Below are 27506 nucleotides of genomic sequence, written 5' to 3'. Positions count from 1 at the left end.
ATATATCGCAATGAACTCTTATAAATCTGATTACCCATTTCATGACAGCATTAGAACTTTCTGACTGGGGCTTGTCTAATGCTTTGTGTGTCCAAATAGACATGGTTTTTCTCTGTCCATGTTCATTAGTAAATAACAAACAAAATGTCTTGCCTTTAAAAAGCAGCGAAGCACTTCTTCTTCTTTAAAAACTTCCATATCCAGATAAAGCTGAAGCCGATGGTCGACTGCCTCTGACAGCATATCAAACTGAGCTGAAATGTAAAGAGTTGCAGTTGAATCAATGTAATCTACCAAACATGGTGTGCATATAAACTCAGGATTTGGGATGAATTATGATATTTAATGAATTACCCTCACTGTCATCACATCTACTCTAATAAGAGCAAATTGCCCCGCAGCTGCTGCTGGAAGATTTGAACTTTTCACTAAAGAAATCGCACGAATTACATTTGCACAAGTCTGTTTTTATTTTCTAAAGAAGGGCATTCAGTGTGACAAACATGAGGTCAACTATGCTCCAACTACGTAAGAGCTAATGGGACGAGCAGCACCCCGTCTCCTCCACTGTAGCACATACTGACAGATTGTGAAGGGATATGGGAATAACACTAACATAGTACTTCTCAAATTTTGTCTTCACATTTATTTTGACTGCAGAAAATAACTTGTTCAATGTTACATGAACCAAGTAAACATTTGTTTTAACCTACATCCATATATGAGTGTGTGTGTGTGTGTGTGTGTGTGTGTGTGCGTGCGTGCGTGCGTGAGAGAGAGATAGAGAGTGTGTGCGTGCGTGTGTGCGCGCGTGCTAGAGAGAGAGAGAGACAGCGAGAGCGCACGAGTGCAAGTTTGTGGTTTACGAGGACGTTTTAGGTTACAAACTGGTAATTACAAGGGTATTATGCTATAAATGTGGTTTATGAGGACATTTCTAGTGTCCCCATAATACAAATTGGTTAAACATATTCAACAATGTTTTATTGAAAATGTAAAAATGTGGAAAGTTTTTTGTGAGGGTTGGGGGTTTAGGGGGTAGAATCTAAAGTTTGTGCAGTATAAAAGCATTATATCTATGGAGAGTCCTCATAATGATAGCCGCACCAACGTGTGTGTGTGTGTGTGTGTGTGTGTGTGTGTGAAATTAAAAATAATTACTGGTCCTTTTGAGCAAAAGATTTCAATTCCTAAACATGGCTGCCATAATGATAGGGAGGGGCGATTACAGCAAAGTCTTAAATTATCCCTTTTGCTTGTCGTCTTTATTTCCCTCCAACAACTACAGCATTTCCAAAGATTGGATCCGTCTTTTCAAGCTAGTTCCTACTTTAAATAAATGCTCACCACTACTGTTCCTCCCCAACCACCTCACTGATCTCTAGACTTGACTACCCACCATAGTTGGATCGTTCTGTGCACATCGGTGACTGCTGGTATTGATGTTTGTGAAACTGGCTGTGGTAGGAGCTGCCAGGCAGCCTTTCCTTGAGCCCTTCTGAGCTACTATGCATATTTCCATCAGCTGTGTCCAAGCTGATTGGCTGAGATGTGCTCTGATCAGCCCATGCCTCACTCCGATTGGTTAAAGAACTGGACAGGACGCTATGGGCTGTTTGGAACAAAGCTGTGGCTCCCTCTTGCAGAGCAGAGACCTCTAAAGACTTGGTCAAACGTAGGGGATTGTTACAGGATGATAAAGACCGTCCCGGGACAGATGCCTAGAGAGATGAAGCAAATACGTGTGTGAGTATGTGTGGAGATAACAAACCATATGCAAGAGACATATTGGTATGAAAACAATTCTGACCTCATTGTGCTGAGGACGGACAGGTGTGTCCCTGTCATCAAAGGTGAAGTATCTGTCACCATTTTGGTCCAGTGGACAGTGAATTGGTGTACTGGTCGAGGGAGCTGACTGGACAGCCAGCTGAACCACATGATTGCTATTGCACTCGGAGCAGATGAGAGCACCACCTGTAGATTCAAAACAATAAATAATAATAATACATTTTTTAAAAGCAGTGAGGAATATAAGGATAAACAGTCCTCCTAAAATTCATCTCATACAGTCCAGTTGTTCAAAATTATGACATATAAAAAATAAATAATAAAAAAAAATGCAAGATAACGCTCACAACAATCGTTTAACCCATACTTTCCTTTGTGGATTTATTTTAATACCTCCAAACCTCTTAACCCTTGTGCGTCAATTTAAAAAAGTTTTACTCCGTTAAGATATAAAAATATCTGCGGCAAAAACTGTTATAATTATATCATTTTTAACTTTCACTGACTTAATTTTTTTAACCAACATCAGTCCTGATCATAACTACTAAATATTCATGAATTTTCAGGATTTTAACCCTTTAAATGTCAATTTGTTTACATTATGCCACTATTGTTTTCACACACACACACACACACACACACACACACACACACACACACACACACAGTTGTATCTGAATCATGTATTCAGTTGTCCTGCAGGTCTCTATAATACAGTAAACAGAGAATACACACACACACACACACACACACACACACACACACACACACACAGTTGTATCTGAATCATGTATTCAGTTGTCCTGCAGGTCTCTATAATACAGTAAACAGAGAATACACACACACACACACACACACACACACACACACACACACACACACACACACACACACACACACACACACACTTGTATCTGCATCATGTATTCAGTTGTCCTGCAGGTCTCTATAATACAGAAACAGAGAATACACACACACACACACACACACACACACACACACACACACACACAGTTGTATCTGAATCATGTATTCAGTTGTCCTGCAGGTCTCTATAATACAGTAAACAGAGAATACACACACACACACACACACACACACACACACACACACACACACACACACACAGTTGTATCTGCATCATGTATTCAGTTGTCCTGCAGGTCTCTATAATACAGTAAACAGTAGAATAGGGGAAAAGCTTGTATTTGCTCCACAGGATAAACATGAGAAAAATGGCACCACCTGGTGGAAAATATTAAAAATGTCAATTTTGAAGCCAGGGCTCCAGAATAAAAGTGTAATATAATATAATTCATGATTTTATGCTTTAATGGCACTGGGATCAAATATTGCAGGTTTAATGAGTTTCAATGGATGTCATTTTTGTCCTGAAGGTCCCGACTCCCGAGTGAAACTATTTCCTGTACACAGTGTGTTATAGATGTGTTATAGATGTATTATAGGAACTGAGGTTGAAATATCAAAATTCCCCAACAAATACACAACTATGGCAAAATTTATGCCATTGGCATTAACAAAAATGTCCCAAAGGTCACGCAAGGGTTAAAACAAAACACATTCACTCATCCTGCCACACTGCAGAACCAATATTCTGTTTGGCAAAAATGATCGGCAGGAAACAAAAGCAAAAAGACTTAAATCAGCCCCAGGAATTTGCAGTGCTGCAAATCAGGACAATGAACATCATATCAAACCAGTGATTAAGAGGAAAATGGTCTGCAGGAGATAAAAGTAATCCATAAGACTCCAGTGGTTAAATCCATGTCTTCAGACACGATATGATAGGAGTGAGAAACAGATCAATATTTAAGTCCTTTTTTACTTCACATCTGAAAGTGAAAGTTAAAGTGGAAATTTAGAGTAAAAAGGGCTTAAATACTGACTCGTTTCTCATGACACCCATCATATCTCTTGTGAAGACATGGATTAAACCACTGGGTTACTTTTATGCTGCCTTTATGTGATTTTTGGACCTTCTGAGTTCTGGTCACCATTCACTTGCATTGTATGGACCTACAGAGCTGAAATATTCTTCTAAAAATCTTCATTTGTGTTCTGCAGAAGAAAGAAAGTCACACATCTGGGATGACATGAGGGTGCATAAATGAGAGAATTATAAATTTGGGGTGAACTATCCCTTTAAATGGGTTATGCTGAAAATGGGCCACATTACTTAAAATGACTGGCTGCCTGATGGAGTCCCAAGATAAAGAGCCTTTAAATCCAGTACATGGCAACCATTCTGTATTCATGTTATTCCTCGGTGGATCATTAAATCAAGGGTTTATCTTGCTCCTGTAAAATAATTCTCCACTACAAACCATGATTTTGTGCTGAATGTGCCGCCATGCTAATAAATCATCATATCTAATGTAGTGCCTTAGCCTTGATGACACAGGAAGCTGCAGAAACCACAGCAATGCCTATTCGTGTTTCACTGATGAGCAGTGTTTACTTTATTTTTACAGCCGTGCCCTTACTGTCATTCCTTGGCACATCCAGGTCGTTAAAGCTGCTTTCTGACCCAGTAGCTGGCCGGCAGAACTCGCTCTGACACTTCAAGCACTGGAGTCGAACCATTTCTGGCTTCTCTTCCTTCACCTGCAGCTCGTTTTCCTCCACGACTCTGGAGAGCACCTCCGCTAATACCTGAAGAGTTAGTCGTCTGAACTCATTAAAACAGTCAAACAGCAGGATTATAGGTCAGGACATTCATGTTAAATTGAAAGGTTTCACATTAGGGTCAGCAATGTACTGAAGAGGTTTTGTGCATGGATTGTGTCAGATTAGTTTTCATAAAAATAATGTTTTGTTGCCATACTTGGAATTATTGCAAGACCTTTGACATGTTATGAAGTAGCCAATCACTTAAATAAATAAGCATCTGCCGATTATGCCTGATTGTTTGATGTGTTTCCGGCTGACCTGTAACGCTTCCTGCGGTTCATCATCCAGCATTATGTAGCAACGTTTCCGTCTCTCACAGCTAATGTACCGGAAGTGGAGCTCCAGGACTGGATGAAGCCCCTCCACCTCCTAAACGAGTCAAAGGAAGTGAGAAAGAGAAATGTGAAAAGATAAGGATGGTCCATTTTGCTAATCATCATGCAGCACTTTATGAATAGAAAGTAGGTCACCTGACCTTTACTGTACAGATGGTCTGAGTTGCAATGACCTCTTGTAAGCCATCTAGTTCCAGTCGTGTTGTAACGCGCCCCTGGTGCATGTCCACCTCCAGCAGGCAGCTCTGCCGCACTCGCAGGAAAAGTAGCTCAGAGGAACTTTTTCCATCGGTCTCTGCATCCTCAGACAGCAGCCCCACCAGCATTGGCCTGCACAGGTCCACTGTTCAAGAATAAAGGAGATCTGGATTCTGACACAAGCATGTGCATCTCTTAAAACACTGCACATCTGTAATACAGGAATGCATTAATTCTCACAAGTCATAAATGACTATTCTATTCTTCAGTAGAAACACAGAGTCCTTAAAGAATTGAACTGCATGGAAACCATCTTTGAAGACTTTGCATTTTAAAGGCCCTACTGACCTGATAAATCAATTTTCTTCAAATGTGTTCTGGTGATGAAAAAGTCATGCACACCTGTGATATCATGAGGGTGAGTAAATAATGAGAACTTCAACTTTTGGGTGTACTGTCCCTTTAAGAGCATTTTATGTGCATGAGTACAAGAAGTACATTACTCATGCACATATAATGCTTTAAAGGGACAGTACACCCAAAAGTTGAAGTACATTAACACTGTATGTGGCATTCCTAGAAAGCAACAGACAGACCTCCCCTGTCGTCATCCTCTTCCTCTGGTGGTGGTGGTGGTGGGTCTGCGTGGGCTTCAGTTGGAGCCCGAGTGAGTCCCAGACTCATCTCAAGAGTGGATTCGGTGTCTGGAGGACTGTGGCCTGTCCACTGCAGGGTGGACTCAGTCTCAGCCTGCAGGTCTGTGCCCTCCATCTCCTCTTTGTCCTCTTCCTCTCTTGGTTCAGAGGCCCGTAGGGGAGGAGGGAGCAACATGCTATTTGTTAGCAGGGGAGATGGCGGGGTAGAGTAACATTCGGCACTTCCTTCAAAGGTCACCGTGTCTACTCTGGGGAAAGCTGGGACGACTGGAGTATCATCAAGGTGATGCTGGTAGCTGAGCCAGTCCTCTCCCAGCTGCTCTCGGAAACTGTCCATTCTGTTAATGTCCTTCTGATGGGGGAGGACAATATCTGGAGAGAACCACACATTTCTTGAGAAACACTCCCTCACACATACACATACTTTTATGATGAAGGCAAGTGCTGCATGCTTTGATCAAATGTGTGCTTCTCTTTATTTGCCAGTAAATATATTTTCAAGTTTTAAACATTAATCCAGGGTTCATATAGATGCTTCAAAGTTACATTTAAGGACTTTTCAAGAACATTTTTATTTGTTTTCAAGGACTATGCTCGAGATGTCATTAAACATTTTCTATGCGGTTCAGTTTTTGCCTATTAATGCTGAGGGTAAACACTTTATAACATGTTGACATTATTTTTATTCATAAAGGACAACGTGACTGTAGTTCAAAGGGGTACAACACCAAATATTTTTGTGTGAAACTATGAGTTAAAATGTGAATTAATAACTTTATGCAGATAGGGATTTTTCTTAGCATGTTATTTAAGCAGCCTCTGAACTTTGACCTTAAATTATTTTCCACAACTTTTTTTTTTTTTAAAACAAAGGTTTTATCATTGATGACACCAATGCCATGACATCAAGGGACAAACATTCTTTTTAATTTATTAATAATTATTTTGTTTAGATTTTGTGCACACTTGTTCGGCCTTGCACTAATGCTGCTGTTAACAAGAACAAAATAAATACACAAATCACTTCACATGTCACAGAAGTGCTGCACCAGATGATGGAGTGTTTCAGCCAATTCACAATTTCAAATATATTTTATAAAATATTTACAAAACAGAGTCAATTCATTTGACATCATTAAAGGTTAGGTTACAAATTATACTTTTTTTTTTTTCGCTATGTGAAAGTTTTTTCATAACTAAAAAACATCAATGGACATGTTTGTCAACATATCTTGATTCTGACCCAAATGTTGTCAGAAATGACCTATTCTGTTTGTCTTCACACAAGGAGGCGCTAGACGAATCACAAACTGAATCCTCCATTGATCTGCATTTAATGTTTTCCATCTCATCTTTTCCCTCTGGAGAGTAACGTTTCATTAAATCTGATTCACTCGCCACAGCAGAATCTATAAATTATATACAGTATATTTAAATCCTCCAGCAACACTTGATTGTGATTGGCCCGTTCTGAACAGCGCTGACAAAAGTAACAGGTGTCACGTGACAGCTTCAGCAGTAAATTGGTATTTTCAAGTGTTTTCCAGGACTTCAACTTGAAAAAGCCAAATTCAAACACTTCAAGCACCTTGTAGGAACCCTGTTAATCACTGATGGTGTCCTAAAAGTAAATAGCACTGACACATGCTTTCTGTCTGAGGAACGGCTCGGAGACTCGTTCCGTCAAAGACCTTCATGGACCTGCGAGGATACCATTTGCACGTAGTAAGAAACCGATCTTCCAAACAGGCATGATTAGCTTATGAATATATGATTAATTATGTGTATTTTTTGTAAGTTTAAGTAGCATCCCCCATACGGAGTGTGTGTTTGCGCTTCAGCTCAGGTGGAACAAGACAAATCTATGGAAGACCACTGCAATGTTAACAGAGAAGTGATCAATAATCAATTATGCATATACGGTGTATAATATATATTGCAATTCTGAGGGGTCATGACAAGAGGAATCACATTTTCCTTGATCATAGTACTATAACATAAATCAACATAACGTACTGTAAACATACTGTACGCTCAGAACCGATTCTTTTGTCGACTACCTCCTATATGTTGTGTTCGGTTGTTTGTTCAGCACCTACCCTGTAAAGCAGACGGCCCTCTGAGCTCATGGTCCGTGTCACTGGGCTCTGAGATACTGGCTCTTCTCACTTTCACCTTGCTCTGCAAAAGCCAAGAGGTTGCACCTTATATTACAGAAGAGCTCATCTTCCTAAAATGGTGATGGCAGCATCACATCACTACAACACATTCCATTAAGGAAGGAACCGGTTCATTATGCCTACTCTTTATTTTAAACTCTTTTCACTGTCAGCTCAACAGTGTGCCTCATTGCAATGGGCAGATCTGAGATGTGGCCTTACTTTGTGTTTTCTCTTACGGACTACAGTCACTCCTGGTATGCTTGCAGTCGCACTGTCAGTCATGTCCTCGCCCACAGTGGACAGTTCCTGCACGCCATGGTCAGGTGCCATAGAAACATGCTGAGAAGAGAGTGAAACCCGACCAGTCAGTTGCCCAGGTGTTGGTAAAATCTGTGACAAACAGAAATCATTAACACCACAAGTGTCACAGATTAAAAGGAAGGCAAAAGTCAAATGGCTTGCCATAACACAGCATTAATCATATGTGAATCAAAGAGGGCTAAATGGCCTGAGATGGCACATGAAATGACATTTGATACCCACCACCAGATCAGACGGGGACAGACGGGTGCCGTCCAGTTGGAACTAAAACACAAACTGACATTAAAACTAACAGAACAAAATGATTTAAAGAACAGCAAGAAAAACAATCAATACACCTGCATGCATTCATCTCACCATTACTGCTGTGTATGACATCAAAAAGGAAGTGGAACCTCACTGTGGTCGCTATAATAAAACTGGCCACTGAAATCAACACTGTATATTGACCCGTTTCAGTGCTGTCACTCTTTCCACGCAGCGGCCATATTTGTGACCGTCGGCAGGAGGAAACTATGGCGGTAAATGGTAAAACATCGCAAGAAAAACATAAAACAAAAAGGTCTGAAATCAGCACAAATATCGGAAAACATTACTTTCGTGGACATTTAAAAATAATTTCCGTGATTAATCTCCATACGGCGGCGAGCACGCGTGCCCAGTGGTGCATCACTGTAAACACCTCTGGAATGATTCTCTTACAGAAGTTACAAATGTTCTCTGGAATGATTTGGTCACAATATTCCAAACCGGCTGTGATGATCCGGTCTGTATAGATGTAAGAGCCGCTTTTAACTCACCTGTACTAGCACACCTGCAGTTTAGCTACTATTGCGTTTTACTCATGTTGTCTCATTTGGAGCGTAGTTAATTGGTTATAAATTAATAAAACAATATATACAGTATTTTTACATATCAGTATTTTTCATATATGGCTAATATGTTTACATTGTGCGCTGGTGGCTTGATTGAATAAAGTCATGCAGTTACATCACATGAAACGGGTCAATAGAAACTACTTCATTCTGACTGTGCGGTTGCATTGTACAATAACATTTTAAGAGGAGGTGCACTAATTATTGTAGTACACAAACAGTGAGTGACTCACTCCTTGGAAAGCAGCTCGTGGTGAGAGGTGTCGCACAGTAGAGGCCCTGTGTGACTTCTTAAAATACAGAGGGTTTCCTTTCAAAGTTAGCTGAAAAGAGACCATTTACAGATATCAGTAGACAGTCAACATAGTATGTAGGAGAAGACAAAAATCAGAGATGTACTACATGTTTATCCTATTAGACCAATTTCACCCCTTATAGTAGGTGGAATATTTCAGCTCTGCAGGTCTATACAATGCAAGTGAATGGTGACCAGCTTCAAAAAGCATAGACCATCATAGTAAAAGTAATCCATACCATCCAGTGGTTAAATAGAAATTCTGAAGCAATGCGATCGCTTTGGGTGAGAAACAGATCAATATTACAGTACTTTTCACTCCAACCGTTTACCGCCGGACACTCTCCGATGCGTGTCCATGAGGGGATCCAGTTCTAGCTGCCTCTCATGTGGCATAAGTGCGCTGGCATGCTCAAATGAAAGCAAAACTAATGAAGCTTGTGTCATGTCTAGAAGGTAACAGTCTCACGTAAAAGACTCTCGTGCACGTTCTGTTGATGCTTTCGCTGCTTTCACAGAGATGTGATGTGGAAAAACTCATGAATATTAAATAGGATATGCACAGGAAATATATATATATATATATAAAAAAACGATCCGTTTAGATAAACAGTCATTGTTGATGACAAACTGAAGCGCTCAAATAAATATTTCACATGATTAATGTGATCACTTCAGCTCTTAATCTGCTACGGTCTGCTGTGGGATATTGCTAGCTCGGGGTAAAATATATCAGTTGGCTCCATTATTGGGAGCCTGGCTGGTTGGTCGAGTGCTACTTTGTCGACAATTTTGTACAAGGTTGTGGGTTCAAATCCACCCATTTGTAACGTTTTATTTTAATAAACCAAGATTGCATCTGCACATCTGTGGATGTATATCATGAGTGGGAACATGTTTGCATATTTCTTTGATATTCGATTGGACAAGCATTCATCATAACACATTATAGCGCCGGATCGCCACTTATTTTAACACACACAAACTAAATGGAAACTCCTGCTCAAGAACTAATGTTCCCTAACCCCTCAAAGTGTCTTCTTTCAAAAGATACTACAACTGTGTCCATACTCCAAAGAGTCCCATAAATTCATTAAAACTTATTTTGTAACCACTCCACTTAAAATAGTGATCCTAACTGACCGGGACGTTTTTTTATGATTAAATGTCAGGAATTGAGTTTAACTTGTCTATTCGTGATTTTAAAGACCTCCCCACTGTAGTGGACATGTTGCATCAAAGGGTTGAAAATATTGGTTATTTTATTTTAAGCTTTTTTTGCCTCTTTATCAGTTAGTACAGTCAAGATGAGAAGAAAAATGAGTAGCGAGGGAGGCGTAAGCACTACAGCTCTAATGTGTCAAGAGCATGTGTGCTACCCACTGTGACATGGCAGCAAAAATCACTGGTCCTTGCTAAAAAAGGATTGGTCATCATTTGAGAAAAGACTCTAAAATGGAGGAAGCATCAACGCATTTTTGGAGGCAAATTGCTGTGGGTCTAAATCTTACCATATTGAGATTATGAAGGAAAGACAGTGACACAAGCTGAGCATGCTCCATAAGAACATTATAAGACAAGTCAAGACACTGAAGGGCTGATAACTGCTCCATCCCTGCAATTAATTCAAAAGATAATGCACTTATTAGTAAACAGTCTATTCAAACTATTTCACAATAAATGCACAGAATTTGCATGTTACATTTGACAGTAAAAAGCTACAGTTGCAATCAAACACACTGCAAAATTTGAGGTGTTAAAAGGAAGCAAAAATACAGAACACCCTACAGTGCTTCATGTATTACAAATGGAAATAAATAGAGATCCAACTTATAGGTAGACTCGGAAATAATACTTTTAATGAGTTTCTCCCATTTTGTTTCATGTAATATCTCTCAATTTGTAATGTTGAGCAAACTAAATGTGTGACAGGCCTATCATTAAAAAACGGATAAAAACTCAAAAGGGCATTTTTACCATGAAGCATTTAACAGCAATGGAAAAATGTCCTTCAGCACAATGAAAACAACCACAAATCACTCAAACAAACATCAAAGGTGTCACATTTGTATTATTATTTCCCTGATGTCCACATACAGTGCCCTCCACTAATATTGGCACTCTTGGTACATATGAGCAAAGACGACTAAGAAAAATATTTCTTTATTGTTTATCCTTTAGATCGTTCATTCATATTCACAAAAATAGATCCTTTAATGGATAACAATCAATTGTAAACACAACACAAGTTTAATCAAAAAACTAATATTTTTGTGGCACCCTTTTATTGAATACTTGTTAAGATAACAGCTCCGAGTCTTCTCCAATAATCCCTGATGAGGTTGGAGAACACAAGGCAAGTGATCTGAGATCATTCCTCCACACAGAATCTCCAGATCCTTCAAATCCAGAGGTCCATGCTGGTGGTCTTTCCCCTTCAGTTCACCACACAGGTGTTCTATGGGGTTCAGGTCAGGGCACTGGGGTGGCCATGGCAGAACCTTGAATTCATGGTCAGTAAACCATTTTTGTGTGGATTCTGATGCGTGTTTTGGATCATTGTCCAGCTGGAAAAGCCAAACATGGCCCATTTTAAGTTTTCTGGTACAGGCAGTCAGGTTTAGATTAAGTATCTGCTAGTATATGATAGAGTCCATGATGCCATGTATCCGAACAAGTAGTCCAGGACAACTGGCATAAAAACAGCCACACAGCGTTAAAGATCCACCAGCATATTTAACCGTGGGCATGAGGTACTTTTCCATACGGCTACCTCTCTGTGAGTGCCAAACTCATCTCTGGTGTTTGCTGACAAAAAGCACTTTTCTTTCCATCTGACCATAGACCCCCGTCCCATTTGAAGTTCCAGTAATGTCTGGCAAACTGAAGATGTTGGAGTTGGATGAGAGCAGAGGCTTTTCTTTTTCCTGAAACCCTCTAAAACAACTTGTGGTGAAGTTTTTTGGAGACTTTGTGAGCACAAGACCAAACTCATTTCTGCAATTCTCCAGCTGTGATCCATGGAGATGTTTTGGTCACTCAAACCCCTCCTCCTCACTGAGCTTGGAGACAATATAAACACATGTCCCTTTCCAGGCCGATTTGTAACATTGCCAGTTGATTGACACTTCTTAATTATTGCCCTGATGGTGGAAATGGGCATTTTCAATGCTTTAGCCATTTTCTTATAGCCACTTCCCATTTTGTGAAGCTCAACAACCTTCTGCCGCACATCAGAACTTTATTCTTTGGTCTTACTCATTGTGATGGATGATTAAGGAAATTTGGTCCATGTGTTACCTCATATTTATAGCCACGTGAAACATGAAATCATGACTAAACAATGTCATGTTCCTAATCACCCAGGTGTACTAAAGAAATGTAAATATGAATGGCAATTTACTTCAGATATATTTTCCTCATAAGAATTTCTAGGAGTGCCAATATCTGTGTCAAACGAAAATATTTAAATTACGAGATTTCCCCCCCTTCAATTATTTTACATCAATTATGTCGTCATTTTTATTTGTATAGCGCTTTTCACAACACACATCGTTTCAAAGCTTTAAAGAAAATGAAACATTAGAATTAAAGGTTCAATTTTGTGAACATTTGTAATGAAAGATTACATGGATAAACCATGAAGTGCCTTCTTTACTCATATTTATCAAGGGTGCCAATATTAGTCGAGGGCACTATATGTTAGTAAAAATAATTACACCAAGTTTAAGGAGTATTCTCCAGAAGCTCTCTTACCCTTTCAATTAAATGGGACATTTATTGCTGTTGTGCCTGAAAACCCCCTTAAATGGACATAGAAGACCAAGGAATCATCATGGATATTAAACACCAGAAAACTCACCACTTGTAGTTTCCAGCTCATTGTTTCTAAGGACCAGTGTGGTGAGTTTGGCTTGGGCACTCAAGCACAGCACTGGTGCCCTCTGGAGGTTATTATAGGATAAATTCAGATGCTCTAGTTCAGTAAGAGGCTAGATAGAAACAGAGAGGGAAATACATTTACTGCACTCCAGTACACGCAACTCATGAAAATCATGAGCAGGCCCACACAGAATCTACCCGTGAAGAACTCTATAGAACGTTCCGCAAAATGTTATCTATCATTCATAGAATTCTACACATCTACCGCCCCAACGGAGTCCATTTTTTATATTTTGGCAAATCTGATCTGATGCATTAAGCTAGATTCAATGGTGCCGCTCTCTTAGCTGCAATTAACAGATTTGACAAGATTTCCCCCAAAAAGATGTATAGAAAATCCGGGGGGTGGGGGTCTGATGATGCTTTCTGGGTCGGTCATGAGCAACAAGAATGTAAACTACAAGAGGAACATACCACTAAGAACTCAGCACAGTCTTGGATCTTGTTGTGGCTCAAGTCAAGCCACTTCAGGACATTTAGCAGACTCTAAATCAAATAGAAAATCATCATGAATTTATAAGTTACTCAATTTCATGAGTTTTAAGTTTAAAACAGGAAGTGTCTTACTAATGACTCGTCGAGACAGGAAATAGAGTTGTAACTGAAATTGAGGGTGTGAAGTTCTAACCAGGGTAAAGCAAAACTCAGATCTCCTCCACAAAGAGAGAGAAGCTCCTGTTACACAAACACAAACACACACACACACACACACACACACACACACAAGCTAAATCCAACCATTCCTTTCTGTATATCATGCACATGTTTAACTTGACAGTTCACTGTACTAGTGCTTATGGGTGAAATGTACCTCTAGTGAGCTGAGGCCTTTTGACCAAGAGAAGACTTCCAGCTGAGAATATACTCCTCGAAGACCCTCCAGACAATGGGGAGGAATTCGCTTGAGCTAAACATACAGACAGTTGAACAGAAAGCATTTAGGATATTATTTAGCAATCATTTTAATGACAAGATATTGGCGTTGGTTTGTGCGGACATACCTCTAAGTTTCTGAGGGACTTGAAGGGGAAGATTTTCACAGCAGACTGCAGTTTGGCACCAATTGGATTAACAAGCTGTTTTACAGACAAACATGATCAGACCACTGCAACAATAGCTCAGTGTATTGCACAGACAAGCTGTGATGTACTTCAACTAGAACTGTCGATTTCATGCTTTAGTTTAGTACTATTAGTCATTTTTAAAATCACGCATTAAAAAGTGAATGCACTTCATCATGGCCCCCGACGCGTATGTAAATTCTGTGATAAAAATACAGATTTTTCTATCATAAGAGCAATTCAAGCTTGAAGTACGTCTGTTTTTACAAGCTACACAGCGCGCCTCAGCAAACCGATCAAGCAGCGCAGAAACAGAATAAGAACCGCTCACTGAGGAAGCACAACAGAATACGGGAATCTTGAGATGGAATTTTCAACGTTTCCATTACATTAACTTGACACAGCATCCTAAATATTTGAGGTAGGCCGATATATTGGTTTTACAGATTAATCGGTGCCGATAGCATCGGTCTGATGCACGCACATATCCATAGAGCGACAATTAAAAATAGCACAGACAGAACGCAGGAACGCGTCCTGTGTGAACTGGACACATCGAATGTCATCGACTGAAGGCTTGTTCAATGATATGAGAATAAAACAAATCAAATATTGTGTTCTTAAGCCACATTCTGTACTGTCTAATCAATGCTTTATTCATCTGCCATGATTATACAGATTATTTCATACCATATTTTATATTTATTATAGGCCCTACATATTAAGTTTATAAATATTTGAATTATTATGCATTATTATATAAATTCTCAGCAAATAAAGATGCATGTGGTTAATTGGTATTCATCTCATTAATTTATAGCCATGTAATGAAATTACTTTCATTAAAAATGTTCATCGATTGACAGCCCTAATTTCAACAAAACCATCATTATATTTCAAAATTATGTTGGGAATAATATATATATATATTATACAAAATCCTTTTTCAAAGTTTACATTATCAACATGAAATTGTATTTTTACCAACTTTGTTATTTCATACATGCATAGAAGCATCTCCAGAGCTGTACCTTGAGTGATACGGTCTTCTGCAACATGTCAAACAGGAACTGGACCTCCAGCAAGGAGGCAGTGTCTGCTGGGTGGGACGGCAGAGCCAGGAAACCATGCTGATGTGAGCGTGTGAGAAGATGCTGTTCAAAGAGTTGTGTCAAGTGTTGCAAACATCCCACTTGGAGAGTAAGAGTACTGGAACCATCCAGCACTGAGTCGCCTAGACAGGGCATCAATAAACTTTGCTCTCATGTCACCTTTCAAGAAATTAGCTGGCAGCTTTAATGGCGAGGGATCTCGTGACATTCTTAAAGGAATGTTCCGGGTTCAATAAAAGATAAGTTCAATCGTCAGCATGTGTGGCATAATGTTGATTACCACAAAAATGTATTTCGACTCACCCCTACTTTTCTTTAAAAAAAAATAAAATAAGCAAAAATCTGTTACAGTGAGACACTTACTGTCCAATGGAAGTGAATGAGGGTCAATTTTCTAACATTAAAATACTCACTTTAAATGTAAAGCCACACAAGACATCAATATGCATGTAAACATGATTCTAGAGTGATAAAATCACTTAATAACCACATCTGTGGAAAGTTATTTTATAACTTCATGATGATATAATGTCAACAAACTCTAAAACGACTGTAAAAATGATGATTTAAACAACTTTACAGCTCAAATAATACACCAGTTTAACAGAAGAATGAATGTAAGTGCTTTTATACAATTATAATCTTCACATTTCTGTCTTTAAACCCTCTAAAAATTCCCCCCATTGACTTCCATTGGAAGTGTGTCACTGGAACACACATTTGTGCTTTTATAAAGAAAAGGAATAATAATTCGAAATTAATGTTTGTGGTAATCAACATTATTCCACAATGCTGAAGATTGAGCCGAACATGTGTTGAACCCGGAATATTAATTTAAGAGAAATGTGATCTACAGTATAACCACAAGCGCTAATATAAACAAGAGAAGGTGATCTTGCTGTACCATTATTTCGCAGTAATGTGGCAAGTCTGTGCACAAGCGTTGACTGGACAATCTGACCGGATGACATCCTAAAAGGAGTACAACGCATTAACAGCATTCATCCAAATGTTTCATATGCAACTGGATACGAGATATTTAATAATCAAGTCCTGTTCTCTTTAGGCTTTTTTTGCTCAACGTTATATTTACAGCTGATTTATAAGACAGGACACTTAATTTGGGAAATTCAACAAGCTGGTGAGTCTCATCAAAGGAGATTGACTTGAAAAGTGGGCGGGATTCCACAAGCAAACATCCTCACAATCCTGCGGTAAAGTTAGTTTCATATTCACATATTCAGATTTCTTCTCTCAATAGCTTTCTAACGATGGTGTTGGTAAATTATCAATACGGCAATATAGCAATGAGCTACAATGCTAGTTTCTCTTGAAGTCGACATTTTTTAAACAGCAGACAAAAGCATTGATCTCTAAGGGCATATTAGTAACGAATGTGTCATAATTAATGTGGAGTACGGCTATTTGTTTGACAAGAACTCTTAAACAAGTTGGAAAACTTAACAGAGGTGGGTTTTGGTTTGCTACCTTGGCTAAATATTGGTCATGTTTATTTTCCTTTAAATACATAAATAACCACCATTTGAACTGATTGGTCAAACGTTGGAAAGTTACGTGGTTGCACCAACTTTTTGTATGGCAACATTTCAATGCCTTTTCTGTGCTTGCACAGATCACCTCAAAACAACTTCAACATTGTCATGCACTCTCTAAAGAACATACTACACGTCACAGTCTGGCTTTTGTCAAATCCACTTCATTCCTTTGACTTTCTAAAGTGGCAGCATATAGAGCTCAACAGATTCTACAAGGTGGAACAGATTGTTCTAAAACAAGCTGGAAATCCATACGTGAACCCTACTGAATATACTACACTTGAAAATCTTTAAGGTGTCACATGAGCTTAATATTAAAGATGTTCAGTTGAATCGATACATGTATGTGTGCTTGCATGTATGTCCGTGTATGGTGCTGAATGTGCATGGTCATTCTTTGGAGAATCAGATGAAATAACATACAAGATTCAACAGGTTTTGAGTCCATGAACAAATTGCTTCGAAACAGTTTGGAAAAACTTATATGAAAACTAAAGGGCATTCTGAGGGTGGCACGGTGGCTCAGTGGGTTGCATGTTCGCCTCATCCTGGCTCAACTGGTCCCTTCTGTGTGATATTTGCATGTTCTCCCCGTATTCATTTGTGATGGACTGGCCACCTGTCCCCAGTGACTCCCTGCCTTCGGCTCGAGATATTTGGTGTAGGCTCCAGCACAACCCACTATATAGCATAGAACAAGTAGCGATGGATGGATGGATGGATGATGGTGGCATAGTAGGCTAAAGCACATAACTAGTAATCAGAAGGTTGCTGGTTCGATCCCCACAAGCCACCACCATTGTGTCCTTGAGTAAGACACTTAACTCCAGGTTGCTCTGGGGGGATTGTCCCTGTAATAAGTGCTCTGTATAATACATTGGTACTCAGAAGGTTGCTGGTTTGATCCCCACAGTCACCATCATTGTGTCCTTGAGTTAGACACTTAACTCCAGGTTGCTCCGGGGGGATTGTCCCTGTAATAAGGGCTCTGTAAGTCACTTTGGATAAAAGCGTCTGCCAAATGCATGAATGTAAATGTGACTAAAATGTGCACAGTTATGTATGTATATATATATATTATATAATATTATATATATAGAATTTATATTGGGCCGAAAATGTCAATATTTTGTGTGGCCCCATTATTTTCCAGCACTGCTTTAACCCTCTTGGGCATGGAGTTCACCAGAGCTTCACAGGTTGCCACTGGAGTCCTCTTCCACTCCTCCATGATGACATCACAGAGCTGGTGGATGTTAGAGACCTTGTGCTCCTCCACCTTCCGTTTGAGGATGTCTCACAGATGCTCAATAGGGTTTAGGTCTGGAGACATGCTTGGCCAGTCCATCACCTTCACCCTCAGCTTCTTTAGCAAGGCAGTGGTCGTCTTGGAGGTGTGTTTGGGGCGTTATCATGCTGGAATACTGCCCTGCGGCCCAGTCTCTGAAGGGAGGGGATCATGCTCTGCTTCAGTATGTCACAGTACATGTTGGCATTCCCAGTGCCAGCAGCACTCATGCAGCCCCAGACCATGACACTCCCACCACCATGCTTGACTGTAGGCAAGACACACTTGTCTTTGAACTCCTCACCTGGTTGCCGCCACACACGCTTGACACCATCTGAACCAAATAACTTTATCTTGGTCTCATCAGACCACAGGACATGGTTCTAGTAATACATGTCCTTAAGTCTGCTTGTCTTCAGCAAACTGTTTGAGGGCTTTCTTCTGCATCATCTTTAGAAGAGGCTTCCTTCTGGGGTGACAGCCATGCAGACCAATTTGATGCAGTGTGCGGCGTGTCCCCCCTTCAACCTCTGCAGCAATGCTGGAAGCACTCATACGTCTATTTCCCAAAGACAACCTCTGGATATGCCGCTGAGCACGTGCACTCAACTTCTTTGGTCGACCATGGCGAGGCCTGTTCTGAGTGGAACCTGTCCTGTTAAACTGCTGTATGGTCTTGGCCATCATGATGCAGCTCAGTGTCAGGGTCTTGGCCATCTTTATGTAGAGCAACAATATTTTTTTTCAGATCCTCAGAGAGTTCTTTGCCATGAGGTACCATGTTGAACTTCCAGTGACCAGTTTGAGGGAGTGTCAGAGCGATGACACTTAATTTAACACACCTGCTCCCCATTCACACCTGAGACCTTGTAACACTAACGAGTCACGTGACACCGGGTAGGGAAAATGGTTAATTGGGCCCAATTTGGACATTTTCACTTAAGGGTGTACTCACTTTTGTTGCCAGCGGTTTAGACATTAATGGCTGTGTGTTGAGTTATTTTGAGGGGACAGCAATTTTACACAGTTATACAAGATGTATCGATATAGATGTACCGATTGTCAGTACAAGAAAGGCATAAGATAAAGAAACGATAACTTATCAAATGAAGGTGGTTTCATCTCATGCTGGTAAATAAATGAATAAACTCGCACACTTTACAGATGATCCCTAACTTCTCCGACACACATTCGGAGAAAATGTTACATAAAATCGATGATCGCGTATTCTGTTTGATTACATTGTTTGTAGATGATTGTCATCCATGACCCTTATAATCATTTACAAACACGGAGCGTATTGCATCCATTATTAGAAAACTGTGGACAAAACAAGTCCGAACGTGTGTTTATGAAACCAACTTTACCGCAGTTTACAAACTTGCACCCTTCATGTCTTCTGTTTGTGACTCACTCACTGATTGCCAAAAATACCCGTGCTTTTCAGTAACCTAATTTGCCAAAACAAACATACATAAGAAGCTCTTACTGTGCATTAATGTTGCATACATACCTTGTGTTTAAAATATATATGTGTGATCCGAATGCACGATCAGCGTTATACCGGGTTCCGATCCGACATGAGTATTCATTCCTTTGATACAACTGCGCTGCTTGTGTTGACAGCCGTCATGTGACCGCACGCTTCTTCCTTTTCTTCAGTGCGTCGCAACTCAGCCTTTAAGGAGCATACCGCCACCTCCTGTGCTGTTTACGAATTTCAATACCGCCATTTTATTTTACCATTAACTCGTCTTCTATTTAAAGGGACAGTTCACCCAATAATGAAAACACTGTCATCATTTACTCACCCTCATGTCATCCCAGGTGTGTGTGACTTTCTTTCTTCTTCAGAACACAAATTAAGATTTTTAGAAGAATATCTCAGCTCTGTAGGTCCATACAATGTAAGTGAATGGTGACCACACTTTTGTAGCTCCAAATATCACATAAAGATAGCATAAAAGTAATCCAGGGTTTAATCCATGTCTTCAGAAGTGATATGATAGGTGTGGATGAGGAACAGATCAATATTTAAGTGCTTTTTTAAATTTAAATTCTCCTCCCTTCCCAGTCTATTTGCTTTCTCTTAAGATCGTATTACTGTGGGAGTCACGTGACGCCACGCGAGGTTCAGACGTGTGAATGGCGAGCTCTGAGCACTTTGCTAGTTTTAATACTTTTTGTGTCATAAATCGGTGATATTCTATACACCCTGATCCTTAACTGTTCTAGACAATATGTCAAAGAATTCAAAATCCTTGGGCTCTGATCAATTCAAAATCACTCTACCCAACTCGGTGCACCACTCATGAAATGAGGGTGCTCCAGCTGACTTCAATCCCCCAAGAATCACCATAATGCCGATCAAAATGCTGGTAAGGACCCAGTTTTATATGTGTTTATTCCCTATGTTAAAACCCATCCCATCACCCAAAATACAAAGTCTGGGGCAGAGTAAAATCTGAGTGCTCAAGACTTCGCAGAAATAACTCTGAATCTTAGTACAGAACCAAAGAATGTGGGCTGTCCCCATCCTCCAACTGGCATCGCCAGCAAGTAGGTGTGTCTTTAAGGCCAACCCTATTCGCTAGTTGATTTTATGAACGTTCCATGATTGTCAGACGTCACTGGTGGGCGATGGCATTTCCGGTCTAACGTTACGTTAGCTTCATCGACGACGCCGGTAACTGTCAGGTAAGACTAGGACCAGATAAACATGGCTTTCTACACCAGATCCCTTCAACATCTGCCAAGGATAACGATAAACGACATACACCGAATAATTCAAGCGTCATCACCGGCTCCCAAGAGCAAGAGGGAAAAGGGTTTCAAGATATACGTCTCTTCATTCATTGACAATTATGAAGGTAAGTTATGCTATGTCTTTAGCTAGCTGTAGCCCTAACGTTAGCGATGATGCTAGGTGACGTTAGGCTAGAAAGTAACCTTTACAAAATACTTATTAAACGATTAATTTTAGTTGTTGGTCACATGTGGTTTATTATATGTTCATTTTACTATCTGACATTGAATAAATGAATGTATGGGCGTTTCTTCAACAAGGGGCACTTTTAGGTTTGTGAAGTTGAATAAAAAAAACGTGTTCAAAAGTCACGTAACACAGTCTCATAAGTTTAAATTATTTGTCTAGTTTTAAGGTCTGTAAGAGGACAAACTTAAATTACAAGAGAAGTTATGAGACTGTGTTAGTCTCGTAACTAAGAAGTTATGAGTTATTCTGTTTTTAGATAACAGCAGTGAAATGTCATTTCCACCACATCTCAATGCTGTTATTTAAAAACAGAATAACTTATGTCAGTCAAGAATTGTCTAGGGTCATTTTTGTAACTAGTTTTATCAGTTTTTCCACAATGTACAATAATTATACATTTGTCAATGAGATAAATGAACTGCCCTAAGGACCAAACGGTGAACTGTACACCTGTCACACTCTGAAACGTAATACTGGTTTGGGCAAGAGCTTATTAGAAAATAAATGACTTGCATTTTTATATTAAGTAGAGCATGATCTCGTAAATTGTGGATACATTTTTAATGTGTGATGAGAACTTTTTAAATATTTTTAAAAAATGTGTGTGGTGATGGAAATGACAATGAATTAACGTGAATGTAGAGAAATAGTGGAGATGTTTATTAGAAAAGATCTTAAACTCATCACACTCAGTAAACTCAATTCACAAAGCCATTAAACATAACCACAACTGTTTTTAGTGTAGTGCTGTGTTTGATGTATACAACTGATTTGTCTCACAGATGAACGGTTACAGTGCGTGTAAATAACTGACACAACTTATGGCAAGGCAAAAGTATAAGCAATAAATGATGCAACAAAATTGAATTTTCATTCATCTAAATAAAATCAATTAATAGAAAAGTATAATTTAGAAATAAAAATAATATTATAATCTAAATATAAAAAGTATTGTAATTTATTATAATATTATAATATAAAAAGTATTACACAAATCTACTCTTGCAATCCATATCAATTGTACTTTGGTCATATTTTTAAAAATGACATTTATGGTTACAAAGTACATAAAAGTGCCCATAGTCTAAGAATCACCCATATACTAATGACTTGTGTTGTTCAGTTACATGTATTGACAGTATTTGGTTGAAAATCTTAGACAACTATCTAGCTAGCCAAACGTTTGAAGTAGGTAACACTATGATGACACGTGCCTGCCCTATTAGTGTTCTAGTAGACCTACCATTCCTATATGAAACCCCAGAAGCTGGTTGTTGAGACAGTTGCTTTGCTGTTTATATTGTGTTGTGTTTAACTTACTTTCTTACTAACCCTAAAGTAACCTCATTCTCTAACTCATAGTAGCTAACTTGAAAAATAATGCAAAATGCACCTTTGACTTTGAGATATCTGATCAGTTTGTGATCTCTGCTGATTATAACACACTTTTTTGTTTTTTAAAAGATTGTCCTTGAAGACTCCACTCCTGTTCAGCTCTATGAGGTCGAGTGCTCCTGTGTGGCTGGCAGAGCCTTAATCATAATGTTGCATTACTGTATCAGACTGTACAAAACATGTGTTTGTGTGAAAATCAATGTAAATAGTTCTCTTTAAGAAATGCACATGTATGTACATAAACAACAAACCTATACGAGGTACTTTTTGTTATTATGAATTCAGTGTTAGTAGTTATTAGATTACATTAAATGTTATTGTCATTTAGCAGAGTACAGGTACAGAGCCAATGAAATGCAGTTGACATCCAACCAGAAGTGCAAAGCATTAAAGTACTGTTGAGTACTGTATTATGTGCAGTTATGTGGACTAGTTATCTACAAACTCATAACTCATACAAAATGTCAAACGTTGCACCACAATGTTTATTTACATAGTTCATCAATACAAATCTATACAATGTTACAATTATAGGAGCCATGTTATTGTTGAGTGTAGTATGACAGCTTGTGTCTTTGTATAATAAATGTCTGAATTAACTCATGTATTTGTGTTCCTCCTGGCAGTGTAAAAGACAATAAATGACATGTAAACATTGTCAATATTTCAGACAATTTTCTGAAAGGTATATCACAAGATACAAAAAAACAAACAGCATAGTAAATTACAAAATATATAAGCAGTATATGGAAGCTCAGAGAGAAAAATACAGTCCTTGGCGCTGGTAAACAAAAATTGTTCCACTCAAAAAGACATGGCACAGCTCCTTGAACAAGTTTTCGGCGTCCTGTAGTTGTTATGATGAAATCTTCTAGCTTAAAATGTCGACTGCAGACCCGGGTGTTATCGGTAGGAGTGAAGTTCTCGCGTCTTATCTTGACTAGCCACTGAGCTCGTACCTCAGGCTGATGCGGAAAACGATGAAAACTTCAGAATTATACCTCGATGAAACGGCACATCGAGGAACACTACAATGTAATTTAGAGTTGCCAATTTGATACTGATATGTAAGACGTTTCTTATTTACTGTTAACAATTTACATACGGTACTCACTGATAACTTGCCACTCACTCTTCAACAACATCTACATCGGAAATACTGGTAGTAAACTAAACCGTCCCCCCGCCCACCACACAGATTTCGAACATTCGTCGCGTCACCCTGTGCACAGAGCGAATACAATCTAGAGGGTGTCCAATAAAAAGGATGCAGTATCTTAAATTGAATGAGGCGCACCCTTGCATCCCTAGACATAGACGACATTTAAAAAATACTAACCCATTCTTCATCCTCCAGTACTAAATTCAAGTCTCTCTCTCATAATTTCTTAAGATATATTCAAACCCCATCCCCTAGATTCTGAATTAGCCAGGAATAGTACGCTGAAGCCTTGTGACCCTTTCCAAAAGCAGCAAGTGCCATCTAAGGAGTGTCTGCCGCTTTAGGGGGCAGCGTATTACACCCAAATGTGGTACAAAGTAAATGGTGCAGCTGTATTGAGATCTGTGAATCCCAAACCACTGTATAATATTTTCAAAGGATCTCAACACTCCATTTTCATACAGGTTACCCAGCGTAGTAACACCCTTCCCATTCCATTCAGTCCAGCAGAAAGGGGACTTGTTAATGCACAATTTAGGGTTTAACCAAATATTGCAGCAACGTTCAGGTAAATGTCCGAATTGAACACGCAGGTAACTTTTGTCCACACTAAATGCATGTGCAAGATAATGGGATGTGTCTTTACTTCTCCGGGCAGGTCGGTAGAAAGACTTTGCAATGGCAAAATAAGGGCAAGGACCTCCAGTTCAATAAAGAGCCAGAGAGGATCTCTCTCATGTGGAAGCAACCAATGCGCCAAATATCTGAGACCAAAAATATAATAGTAAAACTAAATCTTGGGGAGATCTAACCCACCTAACCCAGAATGCATCTGAGGACGTTCACCATTCCAGATAAAGGATTTAGCTCTACTATTAAATATTTCAAAAATAAAAGATAGGAACTTCTATGGGGATAGACTGTAGTAGGTAGTTGAATTTTAGACTACAATTAATTTTTATAACATTAACCTTACCAATCATAGACAAATGTAGTGAAGCCCACCCCTCTGCACGTTTAATATTCCCTTCCATCTCCACGAGTTCTCGTGCTTTGGATTTTTTGGTGAATGAGGCATACTCCATGATCCGACCCCTAAGAACCGCCTTAAGTGCCTCCCAAGCCACGCCCACAGAGGATACTGAGCTCCAGTTGATCTCCATATAAACATTGATTTCAGCCTTTAACATTTGTTGGAAATCTGGATTTTGCAAAAGTGAGACATTAAAGCACCGACTATATGATTTCCTTTTCTCTGTATTTGGCAACACCTCTAAACTCATCAGCGCGTGATCTGAGACTGAGATGTTTCCCACTGAGGAATCAACAACAGATGAAATGAGGGACTTCAATATAAAAAATTATCTTTTCTAGAATAAATGTTATGGACTGATGAAAAAACCATATAGTCCTTACCAGACGTGTTCCAAAGACTCCATCTGCAAGACCAAGATTTGTACACATCCTGAGAAGCATCAGTGTTGCTCAAGGGGGTTTACATACTTTTGCTTCACTATGATCAAGAACTGAATCCGTCAATAGATATTAAAGTCTCCTCCTAATATTATATCATGAGGGGTGCCAGTAGCTTGCAACATCACTTTAAGATCTATAAAAAAGCTCCGATCATCAGCGTTATGTGCATAAATATTAGCCAAAATCAACCTTTGCCCCTTAATTTATGCTAAAACAATAATGACTCTTCCTAATTTATCTTTACTCTGTTTGAGACATTTGAATTGTTGATGTTTACTTATCAATGTAATGACTCCCCTGCTCTTACTTGAGCCAGATGGGGAGGGTGGTGGCATTTGAGGAGGTGATTTATAGAAGGCTGGGAAAATGAGATTTGTTTGACAGGAAGTGGGATGGATATTTGGCTTTTTTGGAGGGTTCTAATTATTGGTGATTGTTGGATAATTGTTGGGGTGGGGGTATGTTTGGGGGAGGGGTTTAATGTATAAAATGTATTCCGTATTTTATGTTGTATTTGTTTTGTCTTATGAATGAAATAAATTAAAATGATTAATAACAAAAGATTGCATTCCTGCTGGCTTTGGCCTCAGTAAAAGTGGTGGGTTATTTGCAAGCAATTGTCAGTTGACATTTCATGTCTGGAGTTTGGTCCGGGTCTTTCAAAAGCCACTGCCAAACCCAGAAAAGGCTTTGTGCCTAAGGTTTTATCCACACCCTTCAGAGTGCAGGTGGTTCACCTTCAAGCCTTTTTCCCTCCTCCATTTAAATCAGATGAGGAACAGTCATTGCATTTGTTATGCCCTGTGCGAGTGCTTCACACATACATTGAGCACACCTGCCAGTTCAGACTGTCTGACCAGCTCTTTGTGTGCTATGGAGGATGCACAAAAGGAATGTCCGTCATCAAGAAGAGACTTTTTCACTGAATAGTTGATTGCCTTGTCTTATGAGTCACAGGGGGTAAATTGCCCAATTGGTGTTAAAGCACACTCAACTAGAGGCATGGCCTCTTCGTGGGCATGGATGTACGGTGTGTCCTTACAAGACATGTTTTGCAGCAGGATGGTCTTCTCAAAACACATTCACAATGTTTTACAACCTAGATGTAACGTCTCTCTCATCGCAAGTCCTCTCTGTCAAGAGTGCTTGCTATTTTGTTGGCCAAATATAAACTTTTGCCCCTCTTTTTAAGTAAGGGCTGCCCATCATTTTGCAGACCAAAAGTCAGAAGCACTTTCATTATAAATAAAACTTGCTTCCTGACTGAGTTCGTTAAGGGGCTAATTAATACTATATGACTATAGTTCATATATCCATTCTGAGTGTTCCCCTCCTGGCTCACCATGAGGGTCATTCACTTGTGGCATACTCATGTCGGTCGCTGTTCCGCGGGACTGCAGCATCAGGTTTTCCTCTCTGGTAGGGTCATGTCGTGTAGTGTGGCGTGATGGGACTCTGTTCCCTATAGAGTCAGCTTAGTGACGCATTGTCAAGTGAATGTCTCGGTTACGTATGTAACCTCGGTTCCCTGAGATGAAGGGAAAGAGACATTGCATAAGATGGCCTACAGGCTTAGGGTTTTTTAAAGGTGCATGCGATACTCTCTTTGTCCCTCAGTCATAAAATTCAGAGGAATGGTGTTTACGCGCCAACTTTTATACTGGACAGCTTCGTGCCTAAAAGGGCGGAGCTTAAACACAACGGCTAATCTTAGAATTGCCGTTATTGTAGAAGGGTTTCAACTAGGTTGTGTAGAAGGACACTCCCCAGAGTGTCAGCGTAGTGACGCAATGTCTCGTTCCCTTCGTCTCCGGGAACCGAGGTTACATACCGACATGTTTTCTGTGATTTAGCGCCATTTGAGCTGGTTTTGGTAATTGCAGCAGCTCCAATGCTCATATTTTATTAGTCAGGGAATTTCATCATGGGGCGAGGGGAAAAAAGTACACACTCACCGTAATTCATTTTTATAAAACATCTGAGGATCAATTGTGGAAATAAATTGCAACAGAAATTTGCATTTGGTGTGAAAATGCCTGAAGTGTGCTATTTTGTGTGCAAAAAATAAACAAATAAATAATAATAATAATAAGACATTATTCATTTATGATCATTGATGGAGATCTACCAATTACAGATATGCTTGCCTTTCATTCTCTATGAAGTACCCATAATGTTATGTCTACAGAGGAAAA

The 27506-nt window shown here is 39.4% G+C and overlaps 1 protein-coding gene and 1 long non-coding RNA gene across 2 annotated transcripts in view; one reads left to right on the top strand and one right to left on the bottom strand.

Annotated features, from left to right (window-relative positions):
* stk11ip (serine/threonine kinase 11 interacting protein) overlaps window positions 1-19911 on the bottom strand; it is a 38665-nt gene extending 18754 nt beyond the window's left edge. The window contains exons 1-20 of the mRNA XM_052140951.1: window positions 19797-19911; window positions 16344-16411; window positions 15359-15561; window positions 14268-14342; window positions 14078-14173; window positions 13834-13941; window positions 13681-13752; window positions 13187-13316; window positions 10836-10939; window positions 9263-9352; window positions 8377-8418; window positions 8053-8223; window positions 7771-7852; window positions 5612-6043; window positions 4958-5160; window positions 4741-4851; window positions 4296-4464; window positions 1811-1977; window positions 1400-1721; window positions 154-254 (exon numbers count right to left, since the gene is read on the bottom strand). Coding sequence (XP_051996911.1) covers window positions 154-254; window positions 1400-1721; window positions 1811-1977; window positions 4296-4464; window positions 4741-4851; window positions 4958-5160; window positions 5612-6043; window positions 7771-7852; window positions 8053-8223; window positions 8377-8418; window positions 9263-9352; window positions 10836-10939; window positions 13187-13316; window positions 13681-13752; window positions 13834-13941; window positions 14078-14173; window positions 14268-14342; window positions 15359-15561; window positions 16344-16410 — 2745 coding nt within the window. The 5' untranslated portion in view covers window position 16411; window positions 19797-19911. The remainder of the gene's footprint in view (window positions 1-153; window positions 255-1399; window positions 1722-1810; window positions 1978-4295; window positions 4465-4740; window positions 4852-4957; window positions 5161-5611; window positions 6044-7770; window positions 7853-8052; window positions 8224-8376; window positions 8419-9262; window positions 9353-10835; window positions 10940-13186; window positions 13317-13680; window positions 13753-13833; window positions 13942-14077; window positions 14174-14267; window positions 14343-15358; window positions 15562-16343; window positions 16412-19796) is intronic.
* The window catches only part of LOC127654050 (uncharacterized), a 165180-nt gene continuing 140095 nt past the window's right edge, over window positions 2422-27506 (top strand). Inside the window, exon 1 of the long non-coding RNA XR_007971891.1 lies at window positions 2422-2954. This is a non-coding gene — a long non-coding RNA (uncharacterized LOC127654050). The remainder of the gene's footprint in view (window positions 2955-27506) is intronic.

Source organism: Xyrauchen texanus, chromosome 13 (assembly GCF_025860055.1).
Source record: "Xyrauchen texanus isolate HMW12.3.18 chromosome 13, RBS_HiC_50CHRs, whole genome shotgun sequence".
Classification (NCBI taxonomy): Eukaryota; Metazoa; Chordata; class Actinopteri; order Cypriniformes; family Catostomidae; genus Xyrauchen; species Xyrauchen texanus.
The sequence above is the reverse complement of the archived record's forward strand: the minus strand, read 5'-3'. Positions and strand labels throughout refer to the sequence as shown.